Source organism: Serinus canaria, chromosome 17 (assembly GCF_022539315.1).
Source record: "Serinus canaria isolate serCan28SL12 chromosome 17, serCan2020, whole genome shotgun sequence".
Classification (NCBI taxonomy): Eukaryota; Metazoa; Chordata; class Aves; order Passeriformes; family Fringillidae; genus Serinus; species Serinus canaria.
The window spans coordinates 5,909,052-5,929,791 of NC_066330.1; the positions used below are offsets into that span (position 1 = coordinate 5,909,052).

The window sequence follows — 20,740 nt, forward strand, 5'->3', positions numbered from 1 at the left end:
CACACAGCTTAGGGGTTTTGTGACTTTGGAACAGCCTGCACATGGCAAGAAGGAGTTTAGAAGACAAAATCCAGAGCTGCTTTTAAGTCACAAGTTTCACAATCATTCAATAATGATTTTCAACCTTTTTTGTTTTTTTATTTTAAAGGGTGGGGGCTGGGTCTGTATCATTAGACAAACAAGCAACAGCTCTATTGTTTCAAACTGAACTCTAAAAAATTAGTTCCACATTTCCAAAAGATGGCATATGGAGAAGAAATGAGCTTTGCCTACCCACCTCCCTTCAAGCTATGGTTAGGCTGGTAATTAGAGAACACTAAAAAAGGGACAAAAAAAAAAAAAGGAGAACTCAGATGATGAGCAGTTTTGTATTTAGCCCTGGAATATTCTCTGATGTACAATTATGAACCACCATACAGAAACAAAAAAAACACCCAAGAAGCATGGTGAGGGCTGCACTGAGAAGTTTTCTTTCATCCTAATCACAAGGCAACTAAAAGTAAAGCAGAAATGAACAGCTTAAAACCAGAAGTGTCTAATTTTAAGTTTCACTCTGTATTTGGAGAACCAGAAATAGTTCACACCAATGCCAGGTCTAGGTGCCAATTCAACGGGTCTTCAGAAGTTTTATTTTAAAAAAGCTGTCTGTATCATTTTGCAAAAAGACTCCCAGAAGGTTGAATCTCTGCCAAGCTAAGCTTTGCCCTCTTCTGACTTCAGACTTATTCAAAGCTGTGTAATTACACTTTCCAGACCTAAATATACCTCCTCAGAATAAACCAGTGCAATCCTGTGGCAGCTTTTGTGAAAAGCAGAATTTTGGGAAGAGCTTTGTGTGGTTTTCTAATCCTGGAGCTGCTCATCTACCTCCAGCTCAAGGAAGAGATTTTGCATCCCTCATCCATCATTCCACCTCTCAAGAGAAGATTCACCAGGAAAAGAGCAGCTGGAAGATGCTTCACCATAGCATGGTGAGGATTCAAGTAAAGGGAATGATGCACAGCAGGGACTCACTGCTCTACCTGCTTTTGGAGAGGCACCAGTGAACTCAGGGAAGCCTCCAAGGCCACTCTGAGTTGAGATCTCACACACACAGCTCTGTAGACAGGCAGAAAACCACACAACAACAGACCTTAAAGAAGAGATGGTTCCCAGCTGTGGTGTAAGCGCCATGAACAGACCAGCACTGTTACTGAAAGCTACAAGGCTCACTCTGAATTCAAGCTGGTAAAGCAAACACTTCTAGAAAAAGGCCACATATACAACCCATGCTATCTTGGGCTACACTGTGGACCTCTCTCCCACATGAAAACGCAGCTAATGAAACACTAGAGCAGAGATTTAAACTTCTATTTACAGACTCAGAGCTGACTTGAGGGTATCAACCTTCCAACACACCACCCGCGGAAACATTTAGAAAAGTAGATGTTTCCCTCCTGCTTTATGGCAGTTGTCACACATAAGACAGTGTCATAAAAAGGCCACAGCCTTACTGAGAGGGCTGCAGCAACAAAAAATAGCTTTTAATGTCAAACGTTTCACTAGAGCAATGTGCCTCAGTCTGATGTTTGGGGCAAATGTGGGAAGACCTCAGGCTAAATGGGACAGTATAGAGATAAGCACACACAAAGAGCTTCTTATTCAGATTTACTCCTCCTCCTTACACAGAGGGGAAGGGTAAGCTTTCCTCTTTCTGATGCTCAGTCCACATGCTCACTGTCCCCCCTCTGAGATGTGGATCTGTGTCAGAGCCTTCAAGCAGAACTAATCCCTCTCTCAGCAGACCTAGTTCTCTGCACCCTCCTCCCTGGTTCCCCACTGCAGCACGAGCAGCGGCATCTTATCTGATAAGGCACAGGAGAGATAACAGCATTTTAAAGAGGCTGCCAAGCTAACTCCCAGCTCAGATTCTTTTAAGTGCAGTGAGAAACAGCCCTTCAAGGGGCCCTGACACACACCAGCAGTGTGTCTTTTGGGGAGTAAGGGAACACAATCCCTGCAATGCAGGTACAATCTCCTCAATTACAGAGAAACAAAACATCACATTATTTCAGCATATTGCACCTGAAAGGCACCTTCTACAACATTCCTTCACAGAGCTCTTCTTTCATCTGCAGAGACACAGTTAAAACAGTCCCATCTAATCCCCAGCCCTTCCAAAGGCTGAATTAGAGCAGAATCACTGACACTCCTGTAGCTTGAAAAAGCCTGGAACAATCCTGCATTTTTCTCCATAGAAGACAGTTACTATTTTAACTAGGTTATCTAGTGCAAAGCTGTAGGAGAGACCTTTGGTAAGTGCAAGGAAAAATCCCTGAAAAGCCTGTTTTGAAACTGACTTTCTAGGATGTTCAGGAGCCAGAACACCCCAGCGTTCACAGCACAGCAAAATATATCCCATCCTACAAACACAGCAGGTCCTGCTACAAACAATGCCTAATCACTGCCTGTAAAACACAGAAATTACAAAAGTGGGTGAACATACATATGTAATACAAAGCAAGGCCTCATTTAGCCATTAGCTGGTTTAGAGTTACAATGCAGAACCTGCAGGTATCTCCAAATAATGGGTTTAGGACAGGGCACTTGACGGCAGTATACACGGTACTAAAGAAAAATGCAGCTCTGAGGCTTTGCCATCCAGATGCCTGGCAAGGAAAAGGAGAGGAATCCACAGTGAGGAGAATGCACTGTGGGCAGACACCACAGGAACAGGACACATCAGTGAAGCTTAGGGCTGCCAGCATCTGCTCCATTTTGCTGTCAAGCTCATAGAGGCCAAACACAGGTAGGGAAGCAGAAGCAAACACAATGTAGCAATAGGTGCTGGGAAGCTCAGTGGGAACACATCCCAGGAATGAGAACTGACACACCATATCCCTTGGGGAACATCATGAAAACCAGCTGGGTACACAATGCACGACATCCTAGTTTAACTTGGAGGTTATGCCTTGCAAGTTTGCACAGAGGGGTTTTGCCTTCCCTGAGCAGAAGCAGTGCAAGGGCTGCAGGGAACTCCCAACAATAAAGTCCCTCTGCTGTGCCTGAGCTTACATCACCGGCCAGAACAACTGCCAACCCAAGGAGCTGGACGTCTCCCCCTCTGCAAACAACCCTGTATTCTCCAGCTGACAAGTGCTGGTTGTTGTTCAGTAGACATGAGCAGTTATGATGGAAAAATGGCTCAGAGACAGATGATGCAGACTGTGTTACTGAGAGAACTAAGCAAGCCTTTGTCACTTAAAACAAGTCTTATTTGGATGTTTCACTGCAAGTGTTTCAAACAAGGGTTCAGCAGTAAGGTCACTGCATCTACCAACCTACTCACAAAATTAACTTTTGAACTCCCAGCAAACCCATTTCAATGGCCCATGGTGAAGAAGGACACCTCATCTCCCTTGTGGCATCAGCTGACACTTGTTCAGTTCTTCATTTGCACCAGAGCAGTGATATGTAAAGGCTCCCTAAATGCTAAACATGTACACCAATGCTTTTAGAATGAGCCAATTGCACAACCCAGCATTTCTGAGGGAGAACAAGGCAAGCTCCAAAACTTCTGCAGGTCTTCACCTGCTGTCTCAGTTCTACCTCCCAGCAGGAGATGGACATACATCCACTCCTGCTGGTCACTGGCAGCTGGGGAGGAGTGAACAGGGAAGGAAGAGTAGGGGAAAGTCAGCTCAGGAAACCAGATTCCACTTATGCAGTTAAGAGTACAGGCTGCCTAATCCCTGCTTGACTGGACACGAGACAAGTACAGGAAAAAGGATTAATGGCAAATGTACAGGGAAAAAAAAACAAAACAACCTAATGGAAGAAACTCCAGCCACAATTGAGAAACCAAGCTAAGGAACAGTCAAGGCAGCTTCACTGGGGGACAGGGGATGATGATGACAGCACAGAGTATGTGAAAGGCAGCTGAGGAAAGAACTGGAACAAAAACAATAAGGCAAGCATGAAATAAAAACAGTATTCAAAGAATGATTTAGATACCATCCTTAGGAGCAAGCTGGTATCTAGCAGGCAAGGGATTGATTTTTGATGGCTTTAACCTTATTTCCAGAAAAAGCTTATTTCTGTAAAGTACATCTTTGGAACTGTGTGTTACAGTTCCCTCCAAGGCAGTGATCAATCTTGATGAAGGTCCACCAGCACAAGCCAGGGAGTGATAATCCCTCCTGGAGAATGGGAGTGGCAGTCAGTCAGAACAAAACCCTCCTGCATCAGCATCCCTAGTTATGTATTAACATCTTCTCTGAAAGAAATTCAGTTATGTCTGCACTCCAGTCACATGAATCCAGACATGTGTATTTTGGAAGTGACAGACATGAAATGCTGCACCTCATGCACTATGTCCCACAGGCAAGAGCTTCCCAGTGCAGTGCATCCCATGTACTCCAGATCACTGCACTAGGCAGCCAGGCTCTCCAGTACATTCAGGGCTTCTCAAACCACTGGGAGTTATTCTAGGAGAAATATTTCCAACCACTCCTTGTATCTAAATCTTAAAATTATTAAGCACCTCCTAACATGAATTATGTTAAAAATACTATAAGAAATGAAACAATAGAGGTCATTAAAAAAATCACACGCAGCTGGTGACCAAGTGCTACAGGAAAAGCTGCATAAGGAAACAAAAATTGTGCCAAATGGAGAAAGTAAGTCACAGAAAAATGACCCTTTAGAACTTAAGTTATAGAACAAGTCAGATAAGTTTTGGAAGGGTAAGCAAGGGTGGAACAGGGAGAAGGCATGGAGAAATAATTCTAACAGACATGGCTGCAAGCAGCAAGGGATGGTTATATGGCACTTTAAAGATGGGACATGCCCAGCAGAAACACTCTGCTTTGAGGTATTTGTAATTTACATTCTGTCATCTGGAAGCAAAGAAGAAAAGCTGGACATCAGGAAAACAAATCCAAGAAGGGAGTGTAACAGCAAATGCTATGCAATCTATTGTTACACACTGTGCTAAGGCAGACCAACCCAAAGCAACACATATCCAAGGACTTCTTGCCACATCTACAGAGCACGAGCTCTTTCTGGTCTGAGGCCAGGGATGTGTGCCAGGAGCAAAAACATCACAAGCAAAGAACTACCAAACTCCTAAGTGTAAAGGAAGGAATAACTGGATAGATGACTCAGTTACTAAAGCACAAGTTTGTAATAATGTGCATACTGAATGCTGAAAGACGCATTTGCTTTTTTTGAACTCTCATCGTGCACTGAGTCACCACACAACTCCTACTTCCATTGTTCTGATAGACTCTGTCGGAGCTGGGTTCACCAAGAATGAGCCATGTGCCAGGCTGCCAAGCCCACCACCAGTGCTTTCCTCCCATTAGTAAATCCACCAGGATTTAACTTGCAGAAGAAACCAGAGCAGGTCTGCCCAGGTCAGCCACCAGCTCCACACTCAGGGCTTTGTACGCCAGTGGTCCCAGCCTGGCTCACATGTGTTGTTCCTCCTGCTTTGTGCTATCTTGCAGCTCACACCCACCATGCTTTGAAGAACTTGTCTAACTCTGGGCCTAAATACCTCTTAGATCTAATATTCCACAACTACAACCACTGAACAATCAAATGTGCATAAAACAGGCATGAGGGCAACGTAACTAAGTTACCTCTTATGAACTCTAACCTATACCTCCAGTCTAGCCAGCTCACAGGGGCATGAAAAAAACCAAGCTGAGAGAATTCCCTGTTACTGGGGGGTGGAAGGCACAGAAGGAGGGGTCTTCAGGCTCATTACCAACAACTATATAGTAAACCCCACAAAATTTAAAATAGGGTGAAGAAAAACCCAACTCTTTCAGGGTCTGTTTACCCTTTGGACAAATCACAATTCAAATTTCCTCTTTGGTTCTAAAAGATTGAGGACCTAAAGTTTCAGAAGGTCCCAAACACTACAGAAAAACTCTGAAGTTTGCTCTGTACAGATGGTTACAAGATTAAGGTAGAATAATACAGTAAATTTCTGAGCCAATTTGTGTTTCTGTATCATAACGTGGCTTTTCTCGAAAGCCTTTTCACTTCTGGCAGAGCACAGATGTAAAATGAAGACTTGCTGATTATCCATTGCTGGTGTATATTTATAAACTTTCTTCATCCCCTAAGTGTTAGCTGTCATTCTGAGAGATTCCAGATTTGAATTTTGCTGACTAAATTTAAACTCCCAGTAAAGAAAGACAGCAATGTAAACTCCACCAAGGAGAACTCTGATAATGTGCCCACCTCACAGGGCACAAGACATGGCTACAAGTCTGTATTGCAAGAAAGCTCACTTTGAACACAAGATGCTTTTATGAAGAAAAAACTACTTATAAAGAAAAAAGCTACCTTTCAAAACCAAAAAAATTCAACACTTGCCCCCAAATATGAGAAAAATCCAGACATGGGTCAATTCAATAGGCCAAGGCTTTGCTGGGATTGTAACACTGGCAAATGAAAACACAGAAGGGAAGCAACAAAAGTCTAGGAATAACATCACTAACACAAGTGATGTGCAGACAAAATGGTTTTGCCTCTAAGGCAGGTTTAGGGCATGTGAAGACATAATGATGCTAGAATAGTTAAATGGCTTTTTTTGCCAATATCAACCCTGCTTCAGCTGGGAGAGTTTGCCAATGTAGCTGTACCAGAGAGGTCTTTATAGTGCAAATTAACCTGCACATGAGGCCAAGTTCATTTCTGGAATAATTTCATTAATACCGTATGATGTAACATCACTGCAATTTGGCTCGAACATGCTGAAGAGTCTTTCAGTAAATAAGCTGCCTCAAGTCAACCCTGTGCTAAAAGTAGGTTTAGTTACCCAGGAGGTAACACCCAACCATGCTCAGACGTGTTTCCCTATGAGTCATTTCTATAGAGTACACATTTACTCAAAACAAATACAATAGCCCAGGAGAAGGGGAAGGGCTTTATACATTAACAACAACTGTTTCATTCCAGGATCAACGCAGGTGTTTTGGGATGGCTCCTTTATGGAGGCACCATTCAGCAGTACAAACCAGGTGACTGGTTTTATGGACAAGGTTCAAACACGTTTTCCCTGAACCTCTGTCCCCCTCCATCGATATCTGTCACTGCTGGTGTTTATCAGCAAAAAGGCCACTCAGCAGGAGAGGTTTGTAAATGAGAAGAGGCTGCTGAGCAAAGCTTGTTGACCCCTGACTCAACACTGTACTAGTGGAGATGGGCTGGCACTCCTAACTCAGCCTCTCCCAACTCTCCCTTCCCTTCTGCCCCAGTTTCAGTGTCAGAGTCAGCAAGAGGGGAGATAAAATAGTCTGAGACACAGCAGCTAGAGTTGATTTTTCTCTGGAGCCAGAGCTGCAGACAAACACAATTCTCTAAGAATGACCAATATCTCATGGTGCCACTTGTCCTAATGAGAGAAAGGTAGTTTCATAAATTACATCTTGTTTAAAAGCAGAATCTGGGAGACCTCTGCATTTAGTGCCAGCAGCAAGTTCTGGTTAAGGCCTTGGGAGATGTGAGCACAGGATCCACTGCAGGAGCAGGTTTCTGAGGATCAGTGAGGCTTTACCTCCTCTGTGGCTGTCACCACAAGCTGTATTCTGACATGCTCACTTGATTCTCCCCTGCTGAGAGCAAATGACATTGGAGATGTACTGCATCACTTCTGGAGGGAAAACAACAGGTTTGTTTTGAGAGAACAGATGTGCTTGCACTTACAGCAGGAAATGTCAGCACAACAAACCTACATCAGAAACACACCTTAAAAAGAGCAGGAGCCATGGTATCATCAGCTACTCCCTATCCAGCACAAAAAGGGTGTTCAACAAAGCAGAAAGGCAGCAAAGCACAGCAACAGTTGTAGGAAATACACTCCTCCACAGCACAGTTTCCCTTGCAGCAAAGAGCACTGCAGGCTACTGAAGTACAAATGAGCAACACTGTGCTTGAAAGAATTTGACATTTATATAAATGCAATACCCTGGTGTTACCAGAACAGGCCACTGACAGAAGCCAGGGAAAGCTTTCCTGCAGAGGGGTTATTGCATAATTAATCTGTAACACAGGCAAGCAGACTACCTCTGCTCAGCCTTACTGCTTAGTGGGGAAGCAGGAGGCTGCACTAGCTGGAGCTGACTGGTTACAGCAAGGCTGCCTTAAGTGCAAATAGTATTGCTTCATCTTGGAGCAATGGAGCATTAACAGCTCTGGAAAAACTGCTGAATTATAAATATCCTACAGGCCTCCCTCACATTCTCTGACATGCAGGCACAGCCTAAGTGAGGATGGGAAGAATGAGAACTAGCAGGAGAAATAGGCATGATGGAAACACAACTAAACTGGAAACCCTCTCCTCAACCTACACAGATGCAAACAAAAACCCACTGAACACCATGATGCCATACCCACCTCACCTTTGCTGTCTCAAGCATAGATAAAGCCTCAAAGTCTGATAAAATGCCAGGTTAAAAGAAATTCCCCATGCCTTTTTTTCCAGAGAAGTGCTTCCTTCCTCCTCTCCTGGCCATCCACATTTTTATTTTGATGAACAATATTATCCCTTAAAGATTGGAAACAGAAGTGACCAGACAGAGAACAAGACAACCCAACCACATGACCTCTGTAAGTCTCTAAAGCTGCATTGCTAATTAGTCCTGCAGCTTTTTAGCCCTTCCAGGACAGTAAATGCACACACTCTCTTCCTTCCTCCCATGTAAGTGCTTTCAGGCTGAACATTCAGAGTTCATTTCTTATTTAAAGTACAGCATACAGCAGTAGAAGTATTTTTAGCTTCATCCTATCTCCTGCTACAACATGGGACCTCCTTCAAGGCCTCCTCCCACCAATGAGGTAGGATAAGTCCAGCCAAAGGAAAGGCATAATCCTGCTCTCCTGCCAGCTCAGCTACTTGCTGTCCGCAGGGAGTGTGGCCTCTATACATGCTACTGCTTATGTAGAACATCCTGTCTCTTCCACACCTGCCTCCTCCCAATCCTTTAGTCTCCATGTGCTTCCTCTTCATTGTCTTCCTCATCCCCATAACTCCACCCCAGATCCTTAGCCTAATCCACTGAGCTACGGGGTGACCCACGTGAAGCATGTGACAATGACATCCACGACAATCAGCGATTTCGAGTCGCGCACAACAATTCCCTTTCTTGCTCATCAGATTAAAAATACACCAAACAAGAAGGCTGTTCATGCAGTGAACACTGGCACAACTGTTTGTCTAGTGGGAAGTGCCTTTCAAACCCAGGCACTAAAATGAGATGTTGAGTCCCACTGTATGGTACCAGAGGGATCATGATGCCAAGTCCGCAGTTACAACAGCGACGTGCATCGTGTCTCCCAGCAAGTGCACTTGGCACAATATGAATAAACTGCAAGAGGAAAAAAATAAAGTCTCTCACCCTGCAGGGCAAGCAGCTGATACTGGGGTGGGCTGACACACCCTGAAATAACACCTGAAATGATCACCTTTACAGCACGGATTACTGACACACGTTCACAGGATGCTAAAGAAGAAATAAGCAGATCCAAATGTTGGTCCAGGGAATTTCTAAAGGCTTCTGGTTATTAAACAATAACCCAGCTATGAAATAATTTCTGATCCATTTCAGAGTAGGCTGCAAGCAAGTGAAGAGCTTGCAGCCCACAGAGGATGCAGAACATATCCTGTTTGAAGAAGGGAGGTCACGCACAGAGCCACATCCGCCTGTCCTCGCACGGATGAGGCCTCACAGAGCCACACACACAGGTGGATGCTGCAGAGTTCACCATCCCACACTGCCAGGCCTGAAGTGAGGGAGGTTTCTGATCTGAGAAGACATTGGCCTCTTTCCTGAAACACTACCAGATGTAGTTTCCTGCAATAAAATAATAATAAGAAATAAATCTGTACCTGCCTCATTTATCTAGAAACTGGTAACAGAACAACTTGCCACTGGCAACTTATGGCCTATTAAAATACCAACTACTGTGCAGAGAGACCACAGGCTGCCGAAGGCACGCATGAATTCCTCAGAAATTCAGCTACAAAGCTAGAGTCAACACTAATGGCAGCTCAAGAGCACAAAGAGACTGGAAGCCCTTTAGGCCTTTCCCTGTATTTCAGGAAAAAATAAATGTCTTAAAGAAACAGGGCCACTCTCGCCTACCTACCCTGATTCTCAGCCAGAACTGATGGTATTGTCACCCTGCAAATTAAGTGGGCCACAGAGCCTGGGTTTCCCAGTAGAACATTAATTCTCAATGAGTAATTTTTCTGAGCCAAGGGCTGCCTAAGTCACACAGATAAGGCTGTTGCTAAGAGTCAGCTGTCAAAGCAATGCCAGCTCAGAGTCGGCGATGAGGGGGAAGTTTGAAAGCCGCCTGTATCTGACCGTATTTACTGATGCTGTACACACAGCATATCGGTTACAGCGCTTCAGATCGCAGCTTCTGGTCAGCAGAGCAGCCTCTGCCTGAGCCACAGCAGGCAGGACAGAGCCAGGCCATGAACAGAGACTGTTCTTTACCCAACAGGATACAGCCCCTGTGGCAGGAAGGTTTGAACGTAATTCTGCCAGTCTTGTGACAGGCTTCGATCTGGTGACCAGTGATAGGAAGAGGCAAGTACAGCACAAAGCAAATCAGCCTGCTCCAAAGCATCTGTCAGGCCCTGCAGGTGTAGCAGCCAGAGGCCAGGAAAGGTGACAGAAGTGCTTTGCAAACTCAGAGCACAACTTAAGATGGTTTGTGCTGGGGACCTTGTTTGTGTTGGGCACTCCAACACTTCTGCAATTTTACCCACACTCTCAACTTGCAAGAGGTTAAACCTCATTCACTGCTTCTGCTCTCACAACTTGCATCTACATTTAGCTGCACTACTGGAATGAACACCTTTTTTGTCATCTTTGCTGTCTAGTTTCTCTGTATTTGTTTCCGAATGCAAGGCACTGCAGATACTATGCTTGAATATTATCTTGAAATAGGTAATGTTTTATTGCAAATCACTTCAAGAGGCTGTACTCAAATCACTTCCTCATTAACACCCCCAGCCTATTCCTGAGGCTCTGCCAGGAAGGAAGGATGTTATGTGAAGCTCCTCTGGAACATTAAAACTAAGTCTATTGATCTGTAAAATAGGAGTATTTGTACATGTAGGGAAGGTCTGCATTTCCAGACACATTTGCAACAAAAGTACTTCTAAAATACATTAACAAACCACATGCCCTAGCAGAGGATAGAGTCAAGCATGTCCTGTCCTAAAATATGGAACTGGGAGAATGGTTTTAAGTCACCAAGTTCCTTGCTCTACTAAACTGTGACAATCCCACTGGAATCAAACGGCAGCACTCAGCAAGCAATCCCCTTTTCACTCCAGACAGTTTTCTTTCCTCTTGGGGACTCTAGAAGAAACTATTTAGTTACCTAACCTTTGCTTTTTAAGGCAGACAGTAGTCAAGACTCAGATCTCAACCAGGCTGAACCAGTCTTTCAGTCTCACATTAAACAAACAGCTAACGATTTTCTGGTCTGAAAAGGCTAAACATAGTCAGCTTAATTACCTGAAGTGTCAGGCACAATGACTGTTTATGTAAAGACAGTGATGTAGTTGATTTCTAACTCCCACCACCAAGAGCTGCATTCTGGAGGTGGCACAACTTGCACCTCCCTTCACAAAATGTTTTGAATCACCAGCCCTGTGTTAGCAGGGCAATGCTTCTGTCCTTTATTTATGTCCTATAGTAGTGAATAAGTTCTGTTTATCACTAAGGCATTACCATGCTTTTTATCCCACCAGCTGCCAAAAGCAAGCAGCTTCAGCTCATTTGTGCCTACACGATGATGACAGAGCCACACTTACACAAAAGCTGACCTCAGTGCACAGGGAGCTGTCAGTTGAGGTGCCTTCCCAAATATCAGTGTTTCTCTGGTATTCTGGATGAAGCTTTACACCCCCAAAAAATAAATCAAATATGCAGTGCAGGAAGTGGCCTTTCATTCTGACTCAATTAAAAACTGCAGGCTAAGAACATTGTGGGTTCAGGCTGCAGCACTGACACACTTGGAGGTTAGACCACCCCAAGAGGGTCAGGTCTTCCCAGACCAAGCCCACATGCAAACAGGGCAGGGCTGCAGGAGACAAGCTACAGTCATTGTTTCAAACTGCTGCAATGAGTGCCAGGATCAGAAAACCAAACTGAAATGCTGCAGATGCTTGGAAAAACATGGTCTCAAAAAAAAAAAATACAGGCTGAGGTGCCTTCAGAAGACAGTGAGGAAGGTGGAAAATACCCTCAAAGCTGCTCAACTCATGCAAAACAGTCTTTCCTCTAGAGTCAGACAGGGGCTTTCAGAGTACAATCCCTTCCTTCAAATCCAGAAATACCAGAGTGAAACTGTTGGCAGGCTAACAGAACAATGTAGGATGAGGTGTCAGGAGTCTGTGGATAACACCTGGCTTTCCACTTCCTTCATGCTGTGTGCCAGCAACGCTCGCTGCCAACACAGAGCCAGAAATCACTCAGCACCAAGGCAAAGAGCATCTGGCTGTCACTCAACATGAACTGTAAGCAGAGAGGGAGAATTTAATTGAGTCTTCCTCTTCTGGGATACCCAAAGATGTACATGAACTTACTACCTCAGCCTGTAGCTTTAGGCACTCCTTTGGACACCCAGGCTCCTGCCTGCACTGATAAACGGATGGGATACTGCCTGATGAATTTATTGTCTCATCTCTCTAGGAACAAATCTGCACAACCCCCCAGAAAGCTTCAGACTGGTACAAAATGCGCCGCCCACCTGCTCCACAAAAACGGTTGCCATGAATACATCCCTACTTCTCTGTGCCTGCTATTTTTAAACATACTTGGGAGGCAACTGAATTCACTGGTGGTTGTGCTATTTAAGTATCTGGATTAAAAATATTCAAGGAATATATTGGTACTTCTCAATATAATGGGAAATACAGCATCTGCCTGGCCTACACCTGGCTTAGATGCCTTTTCAGATGCCCAGCTTCTGTAATCCAACTGCAAGGTGATAAACCCACAGACACAATAGATGCTTTTAACACAGAGCACTGTAAAGTGAAACCTGTGAGTTTTATCCCTCAGAAGCCCCAGAACAGCCTAAGGAAACTTTACAAAGGGAGAGGAAAGGACAAGCCAAAAGATACTTACAGCTGAAACTTCAGTCATTAAAATACCCATAGTTTAATGCAAGGCCTGAGCACAGGAAGATTGGAAGTAAGAGTACCTGCCTGCAAGAAAATAATAATTTAAAAAAACCCAAACAAACCAGAAAACCCAGGAGAGGCAGATCCCCAAAGCTGAATGTGCTGACAGGACCTGAACCTTTTCCAGACATCCTTGAATTCCTAAGAGCATTTAGTAGTAACACATTTCAGACAGGTTCCCCTCCAGGCAGAAGAGTGAGCAGTCTGGGAAGGGGGTCCCAGCCCAGCGTGTGTCCCATCAGCCCCAGAGCACCAGGCTGTGGCAGCTCTGTATGTGCAACCCAGGCTGAGCTGGACTTGGGACCAGGACAGGCTGATGGGAGCCAGCAGTACAGGCTGCTGCTTCCACCTTGCCCCCAGGTCAAAATGATTCCAGTGTCACCTGGAACTCACTGGGAATATCATATTCCCACCTCCTGCCACAGACATGCATAAGGTGTCAAGTAAGCTTATTGTAAATAACCTGAAAAATCTGTCTCTGGAGGTTCCTGTATAACACTCCTCTCTACAAAAGACAACTACAAAAACTGATTTAATGTTTCCTGTGAAGAGTTCCTATACCTACTTCTAACCTCAGTTTACAGACTCCAGATGACATGGGACACATTATTCAGATCAGTTCTCTGAAAAATCATGGTCATGAAGAGCTACAGCTCAGCTCCATCACAGCCACAGACCTCCAAATTGCCCAGAACACAGAAGCCCAAATCGATTGCAGAGCAAACACCAGATTTTGGACACAAGCAGCTCGCAAGAGATTACCTGCCAGACATTACAACCTCGAGCCCAATCAGTTCTGGAAGTGGCTGATTTCAGAGAAACAATCATAGACTCTAAACAACCTACAGATTTCTAACAGAACACATATAGAGTATCTCCTGTCCTTTAACCTTTCCCTGTGAGTGAAATGAAGAGAGGAGCACAGAGCAAAGCCAAGGCATGACCTGGGAGCCTCTCACACAGTAACTCTTTTGGAAATTCATCCCTCCTGAAGTTTCTCTAACGGCAACAGGGAAAAGTATTTGGAAAAGGTCAAATGACTCAATACCACTGAGACCCATAACTTTTCAAGCAGGAACAGGTTTCCATGTGCTTTCAGTTAGAGCACAGACAGGTTGGAAAGGCGGGAAACCCCCCAGCCTTCCCTGCCTTTGCTCGTTTCAGAGCCATGTATGTGTTTGGTTTTGAATTACAGTTGATTTTGCTGCTGGAACACATCTGCAACGCTGAGCGAACTACTGAACCCCAGCCAGCTCAGAAAACAACCCACACGGCTGGCAGCACCAGCAAACCCCAGGGATGACTCCCAGAAGCTGCTTTCAGGGACAGCAAGGAGAGGGAAATGGACATTTCTCTGCACAGCTTTTCCTGAGACACCCTCCAGTGCCACTTATTCTGTTATGACTCCAGGAAGTGAAATGGTTAATATCTTTCCAAGTTCACATACTGTTTGAATTCCTTAGATAAACGGCTTCCACCAAACCCAAGGATCTAGCCTCAGGGGAGAACACTAAGGAAAAGCTCTTTTGATAGATTTTCTTCAAAAGAGAAATTAATTCAAAGTCCATTTCTGGAGGTGTTCCACACCCTCAGCTTCTAGGGACTTTAGATGAGGTTGCATCGTGCCTCTGGGTAAAAAAAACCCCAACCTCTGAGCACTGCCCTAACACTTCTGTTTGCAAGACAGAAATGTTTTATGCTTGCCCAATAAAATCTTCTCTCCTGAAATGAGAAAGCTCAGTACACAGCACTACAAAGAGGAAAACCCGACCCAACCAGACCTTAGTCCTGGGATAAAGCAGTTAACAGCTAGCACAAACTAATTCCGTGCCTTTAAAACTGAGCAGTCACTCAGGAAAGTTAAAAAACCAAGTTTTGAAAGCCACTGAAGGCTTCCTTCATATTTTGAAGCAGAAAGCAAGTCTGGGCTGTTATGGAATTTGTGTTTGCATACTGTTCGTGATAATCTGTGTGCATAGTTGGAAACAAAGCAAGTTTTTATTAGCAATTAGTTACAAGAGTGGGGACAGACCTGCCTGAAGGAGGCAGAGGAATGCCAACAGAGGATGGCAGAACCTTAGAATACATGTAGCAGAACGATCCCAACATGACATAGAAAACACTGCGGCTCTGAACTGGGAAATGCAATGGCATCAGTTTAAGGAGATAAACTGGGTCTTTAACACTGACAACTTTAACTCCAGGCAGCAGTTTTCCCTTGCACAGCAATTTGCAATACAAAACAAACTACCTCCACCCTTACCAAGAAGAGAAATTCAGTATCAAAGGGGAGAGCAAAGTTGGGAAGGGTTGATTTGCTTAGACATAGTTTTTCCTAGTTGAGTTTCAAGTAAGGCATGAAGGCAATACAGAACAGCGTTTGAAACAGTGTGTGAAAAGTTGGGCAAGGAGGGGGAAAGAGAAGAGAGGATTTAATCCCCTTTCAGAGCACTGACCTCCCACTCCCTCCCCTCATCTCTGAAAAATTAAATCCAGCTCGAATCAGCCAACACCACCCAGGTTCAGAGCTCTCAGCTATGCACTTCCCCTGCTCTGGAGAATGATAGGGCATGTGGAGCCCTACAACAGAGCTATTAAAATCCCATCAAGGGGTAAGCAAGTGGTTGCCATATGCTAAACCACTCAAGGGAAAAATAACCAGGGAAAGAAGCACAGCCAGGCAGCAAGTCTGCAGACAGGGTCTTACCTGCTAGATAAACTAGCAAAGTCTCCTCCATCTAGCAGCCTGATTTTGCAGAACAGAACCCCATTGACAAAGGGGACGGCAGTCAGCTCTTCTAGAGTAAAACTTGTCTGAAACTTGAATTTCTTCTTCTTCATCAAGAAAGCCATGGGCAAATTCAGCGTGGAAAGCTCAGGAATTCCAAACAAGATCAGGGAGAACTGGCTCTCAGCACAAACAGACAAGCAGAGGAAGGGCAGTCGCTGTGGGAGCACAAGCAGGGATAAATTCCAGTTCAGTTACAACGAGGGCCCAGCCTCGAACGCACGATTCTCTTCTCTTTGGTGGTCGGATCTGGCTGTGGGATCATCGCCACGGCAGACTTCAGGTGAGCAGGGAGAGGTCAGATTAAATCTCTGCAACATCTCCAAGGGAAAAGGGAGGGAGGGAAGGTGGGTCTCAGCTCCAGACCAGCAGGAGCTGTCCCAGTTAGAGGCTGCAGTGCTCCGTCTTCAGCACAGCCCCTCCTGAAAGCATCTCTTGTGAGAAGTCATCTCAAGTCCCAGGACAGGCCTTAAGTCTTCAGGCAGCACATTCAAAGAGCTTCCAGTCTCTATCTCTTGTGCAACTCTTTGATACAGGTCTTTGGGTCAGCCTTTGGGAGGGAAATGAGTAAATTAGTTCCAGCCAGTCTTGGACTCCTCCTCCTGCTCTAAAACCTGTTTGGATAGGTAATATTCAGTCCAGACTCATTCCAGTCTGAAGAGGTATGGCCCCAATTAGCCCAGCCCCAACATCCTCTTTCCCCTTTTTGCCTAGGGCAAGCTTCACTGTTGTCATCCCCGTTCTAATTTTGTTTTGCAAAGCAGCTAATAAAAATTTGCTCTATTTTCAGTCATCATATTTAGAAGCAGTTTACAGCACAAGATCATTCTAATGTGCAGACTAATAAGAGGAAGGAAAAGCCGTCTCAAGAAATGCAAAATATGTTTCTTTCCTGCATTTCCAACCAGCCCTAAGTGTTAGCACCTGTATCTTATAAATGGAGAAACCAGCAGAGGGAAAAAAACAAGCAGCCTGCTCCAGATTACACAGCATAACAACCGAATCAGGTCATCTGGCTGTCCAATGGCCAGGCCCACCGGGAACGCTGCCTTCCCCCCGGCACCGGCTCTGCACAGAGCTGTGCCCTGTACAGCTCAGATCTGGGGCTGCAGACAGCGATTTCGTTACACATTTACAAAACACCTAAACCAGGGAAGCAGGAGCTGATTAACATCTCAAAGGGACAAGGTTATGAACACCGGGCAGTAAACAATCCTCACTGACTCTGAGAGCTGCCTGCGTGGGTGGGTGGGTGGTTAGAGACCCTCTCCTGCCCGGTGGCTGCGGGAGAACCCTGCTGGCTCTGCCAGGGCCCAGGGGCTCCGCTGTCCCGCAGACACCTTGGAGCAGAGAGGGGAGACAGGTCGATGCTCCACACCCCGAGCAGTACCTGCGCCGAGCTGCTGCCAGGTCTCAGCCTTGGCTACTGTGAGGTCACAGCACGTCCCCTGGCACTCCGGGGTCACACATTGAAAGGCATTCAGGTCCCAGCTCTCTCTCTGAGCCGGGCACCGAGCTGTGCCCAGGTCCCAGCTCTCTCTCTGAGCCGGGCACCGAGCTGTGCCCAGGTCCCAGCTCTCTCTCTGAGCCGGGCACCGAGCTGTGCCCAGGTCCCAGCTCTCTCTCTGAGCCGGGCACCGAGCTGTGCCCAGGTCCCAGCGCTCTCTCTGAGCCGGCCACCGAGCTGTGCCCAGGTCCCAGCGCTCTCTCTGAGCCGGCCACCGAGCTGTGCCCAGGTCCCAGCTCTCTGTCCGAACCGTGCACTGAGCTGTGCCCTGATCTTAGTCCGCCTCTTGGCCCTCCGAACCCCCGACTGCCTTGCAGCCCAGCCCTAGAGGCCAAGCACCGAGCCATGCCCGGGCTACAGCCCCCTCCGGCCCTACAACCCGAGCACCGAGCTGCAGCCCGGGCTCAGCACCCTCCCAGCCCGTGCACCGAGCTGCAGCCCGATCTCACCCCTCTCCCGGCCCCCCATCACCAGCTGCCTTACGGAAGGTCTCAGCCCGCTTCCCAGCGCCCTCCACTGACCTGCGGCGCGGTCCCGGCGCGGTCCCGGCGCGGTGCCTGCCCGGCCCTGCCCGCTCCTCCAGCCCGCTCCTCGCACGGCGGCCGCCGCTCCCCGACACGGCCGCCTCTGCCCGCGCTACGCCAACTGCGGCCGCTACGCCGATAGCGCAGGCGGTGCGCGGGCAGCGCGCGGCTAGAGCGGCGCCGCCGCGCTTTGGGAATACCGACGGCACGTAACACCCGCCCTCCCTCGAGACGAGAGAACGAGAGCGGCAGCTCCCGATTGGGCAGCAGGAAGGAGGCGGGCTGAGCACTGCGAGGCAGTGATTGGTTCTTCCGGCACGGGGCGGGGAAGAGAGTGCGAGGATTGGAGGAGAGGGCTGTCGCTTTTGGATAAGCCCCACCCCTGCCTGAGGGGGTGGGCGGGAAGCCGGGTCCTTAGTGTCCCCTCAGCGGTAGTTGGGGCGCTGAGTTTCCCGCTCCACATGATGTCTTGGAGCTCTTCTTTAGGCTGAGCAGCCCAAGGTGGCACGGACCTGCGGTTGGGGTGTCCCTGCCTGGGCCGAAGTGATGGCACAGTCATCTCATGAGACATAAGGAGCTCCGGTGGAGGGCAATGAGGATGACGGGAATTGGAGCATCTCTGCTCTGAGGAAAGGCTGAGGAAGGTGGGCCTGTTTAGCCTCGAGAAGAGATAACTGAGAAGGGACTTCATTAATGTGTATAAATACCTAAAGTGGAGTGGCCGGAGGATGAAGCTAGGCTCATCTCAGTGGTGCCAACCACAAGGACAACAGGCAAAAGGCAGAAAGCGATGCCCAGGAAGTTTTACCTGAACATAAGGAAGAACTTCTTTCCTGTGCAGTAATTGTTCACTGGCTCAGTGAGGTTGTGGAGTCTCCCTCACTGGAGATATTCCAGGATGTCTGGACACAATCCTGTGCCATGTCCTCTGGAATGACCCTACTTGAGCAGGAAGATGGGGCCAGATGACCCACTGTGGACCCTTTCAACCTGACCCATTCTGTGGTTTGGTGACAGACGTTATCTCTGCATCCTCCTGACAGCCAGGAACTCTTCCCCTGGCTTGCCCAGGCAGCTCCTGGTGACATCCCTCCCATCAGTGTGTCCCATGGGCTGCAGGCACACAGCTCCTCAGGCCACTCAGCGCTGTGGCCATGCTGTCCCCTCAGGGTACCACAGAGTGGCTGTGGGTCAGGCCAGCAGTGCCTGGGCTGGCTGCGAGCAGGAGGGAGGCCCAGGTACCACAGAGCCCTGGGGTGCAGCATGAGGCAGGGCCTAGAGCTGGAATCTCAACCAGAGATGTGGCAACCAGCTGGGCACATCCCTTCGTCAAAATGGCTCCCTGTTATTATGTGCTGCTGCTGCGTCCAGCGCTGCGGCTGGGATCCCTGGTTAGGCTGGATTCCATTGTTTAAGGGCAAGCAGAACAAAATGTCTCTCCTTGTCCTGAAGGAGGCTGCAATCATCAACGTGATTTGCCTAGATTTAAAATTTAGGTGTTAGCCCAAGAGCCTCTGTGGCTGAGAAGTTGAGGCTCATGTGGGAGGGACTGTTCCCAAGGCTGATATGCAAAGCTTGGATGAAAGCCTGGGAGTCCTTGCTCTCTGCCAGGCTTTGATGCCCAGACTCCTTGCCTGTAATCTGCCATCTATGCAGACAATATCAGAGCTATCAAATAATTCCACCACAATGTGAACCCTGGGAAAAAAAAAAAAAAAAAAAGTCTGCTAGGAAGAGTACACAGAAATGTCCTTGGATAAAAGTGAAAAATTGGATCAAGCCAAATGCATTATGATTTTTGCTTAACAGGTTAAGCTTACACAGACTTTGGACTGAGAAAACATTTTTTATTAGTACAGTGAAACCATCACAGGACATACCAGGAGTTACCAGGAAACAGCAGGGTTTAGAGGCTGCTGTTACAGGTGAGGTTTGAATCCTTCCCTAATTCCTATCTGGTGTTTTCAAGGCTTTGAGGCACTGCTAGAGATGGGCTGGTATTTTTTGATTTCTGTTTCCAGCTTATTAGGAAAGAGCCTGCTAAATATTTGATATTTACAAGCTATGCTGCTGAAATACCAGAGGCATCTGAAGAATCCAGCCCAGTTCTCACACCTCTCATGCCCCAGCACATGGCTGACAGACATGTGGATGCTCTGCTTCCATCCCTAGGTAAAGGACAAACGATCCCTGTGTGTGGTGTGGGAGGAGACTCTGTTATCTGCTATGATTCACTCTGGTAAATAACCTTCTCGAGGACTTCTCTTGTTTATAGCAACAGCCTCAAATGCTAAAGTTTACAGACACTTTAATCCTTGCTGTTCTCACGCATATTTACTTTGCAGTTTTATCAGAAACATCTCTTGAAAACCTCAGTGTTTTTATAATTAATTGAATAATGTGACTGATGTTAAAAATAAATGGATTTGGAAGAATGCCCAGCGAGCTGCTGAGCAGTGTGTAGTATAGCAACCGTAGCTGCAGTCTCAGGGATGTGTGTATTTTCCTAACAGACGCAGTCTCATGACTGGGAGATTAAATCTTTATTAGTTCAAAATTCACCCTGTTGATTTTGCTGTGTTTATGCTGCATAATTGTTTCTGGAGAAATTCACATGTTTTAAAGGGACAGTGCTCCTGTTTACAGAGGGGATGGGTTAGTCTGAGCCTCCCACAGAGAGAATGTGGGAATGTGGGTGTAGGGTACCTTCATCCCTC

The 20,740-nt window shown here is 46.7% G+C and overlaps 1 protein-coding gene across 2 annotated transcripts in view; it reads right to left on the minus strand.

The window, feature by feature from the left end:
- EEIG1 (estrogen-induced osteoclastogenesis regulator 1) overlaps window positions 1–18,149 on the minus strand; it is a 37,004-nt gene extending 18,855 nt beyond the window's left edge. The window contains exons 1-2 of one of the 2 annotated variants that reach the window (XM_009093494.4): window positions 18,021–18,149; window positions 15,912–16,542 (exon numbers count right to left, since the gene is read on the minus strand). In XM_009093494.4, the coding sequence (XP_009091742.1) occupies window positions 15,912–16,057 (146 nt within the window). In that variant the 5' untranslated portion in view covers window positions 16,058–16,542; window positions 18,021–18,149. Of the gene's footprint in view, window positions 1–15,911; window positions 16,607–18,020 lie in introns of both variants that reach the window. The other variant, XM_018917799.3, reaches the window with a different exon arrangement.
- Window positions 18,150–20,740: the final 2,591 nt, after the last annotated feature.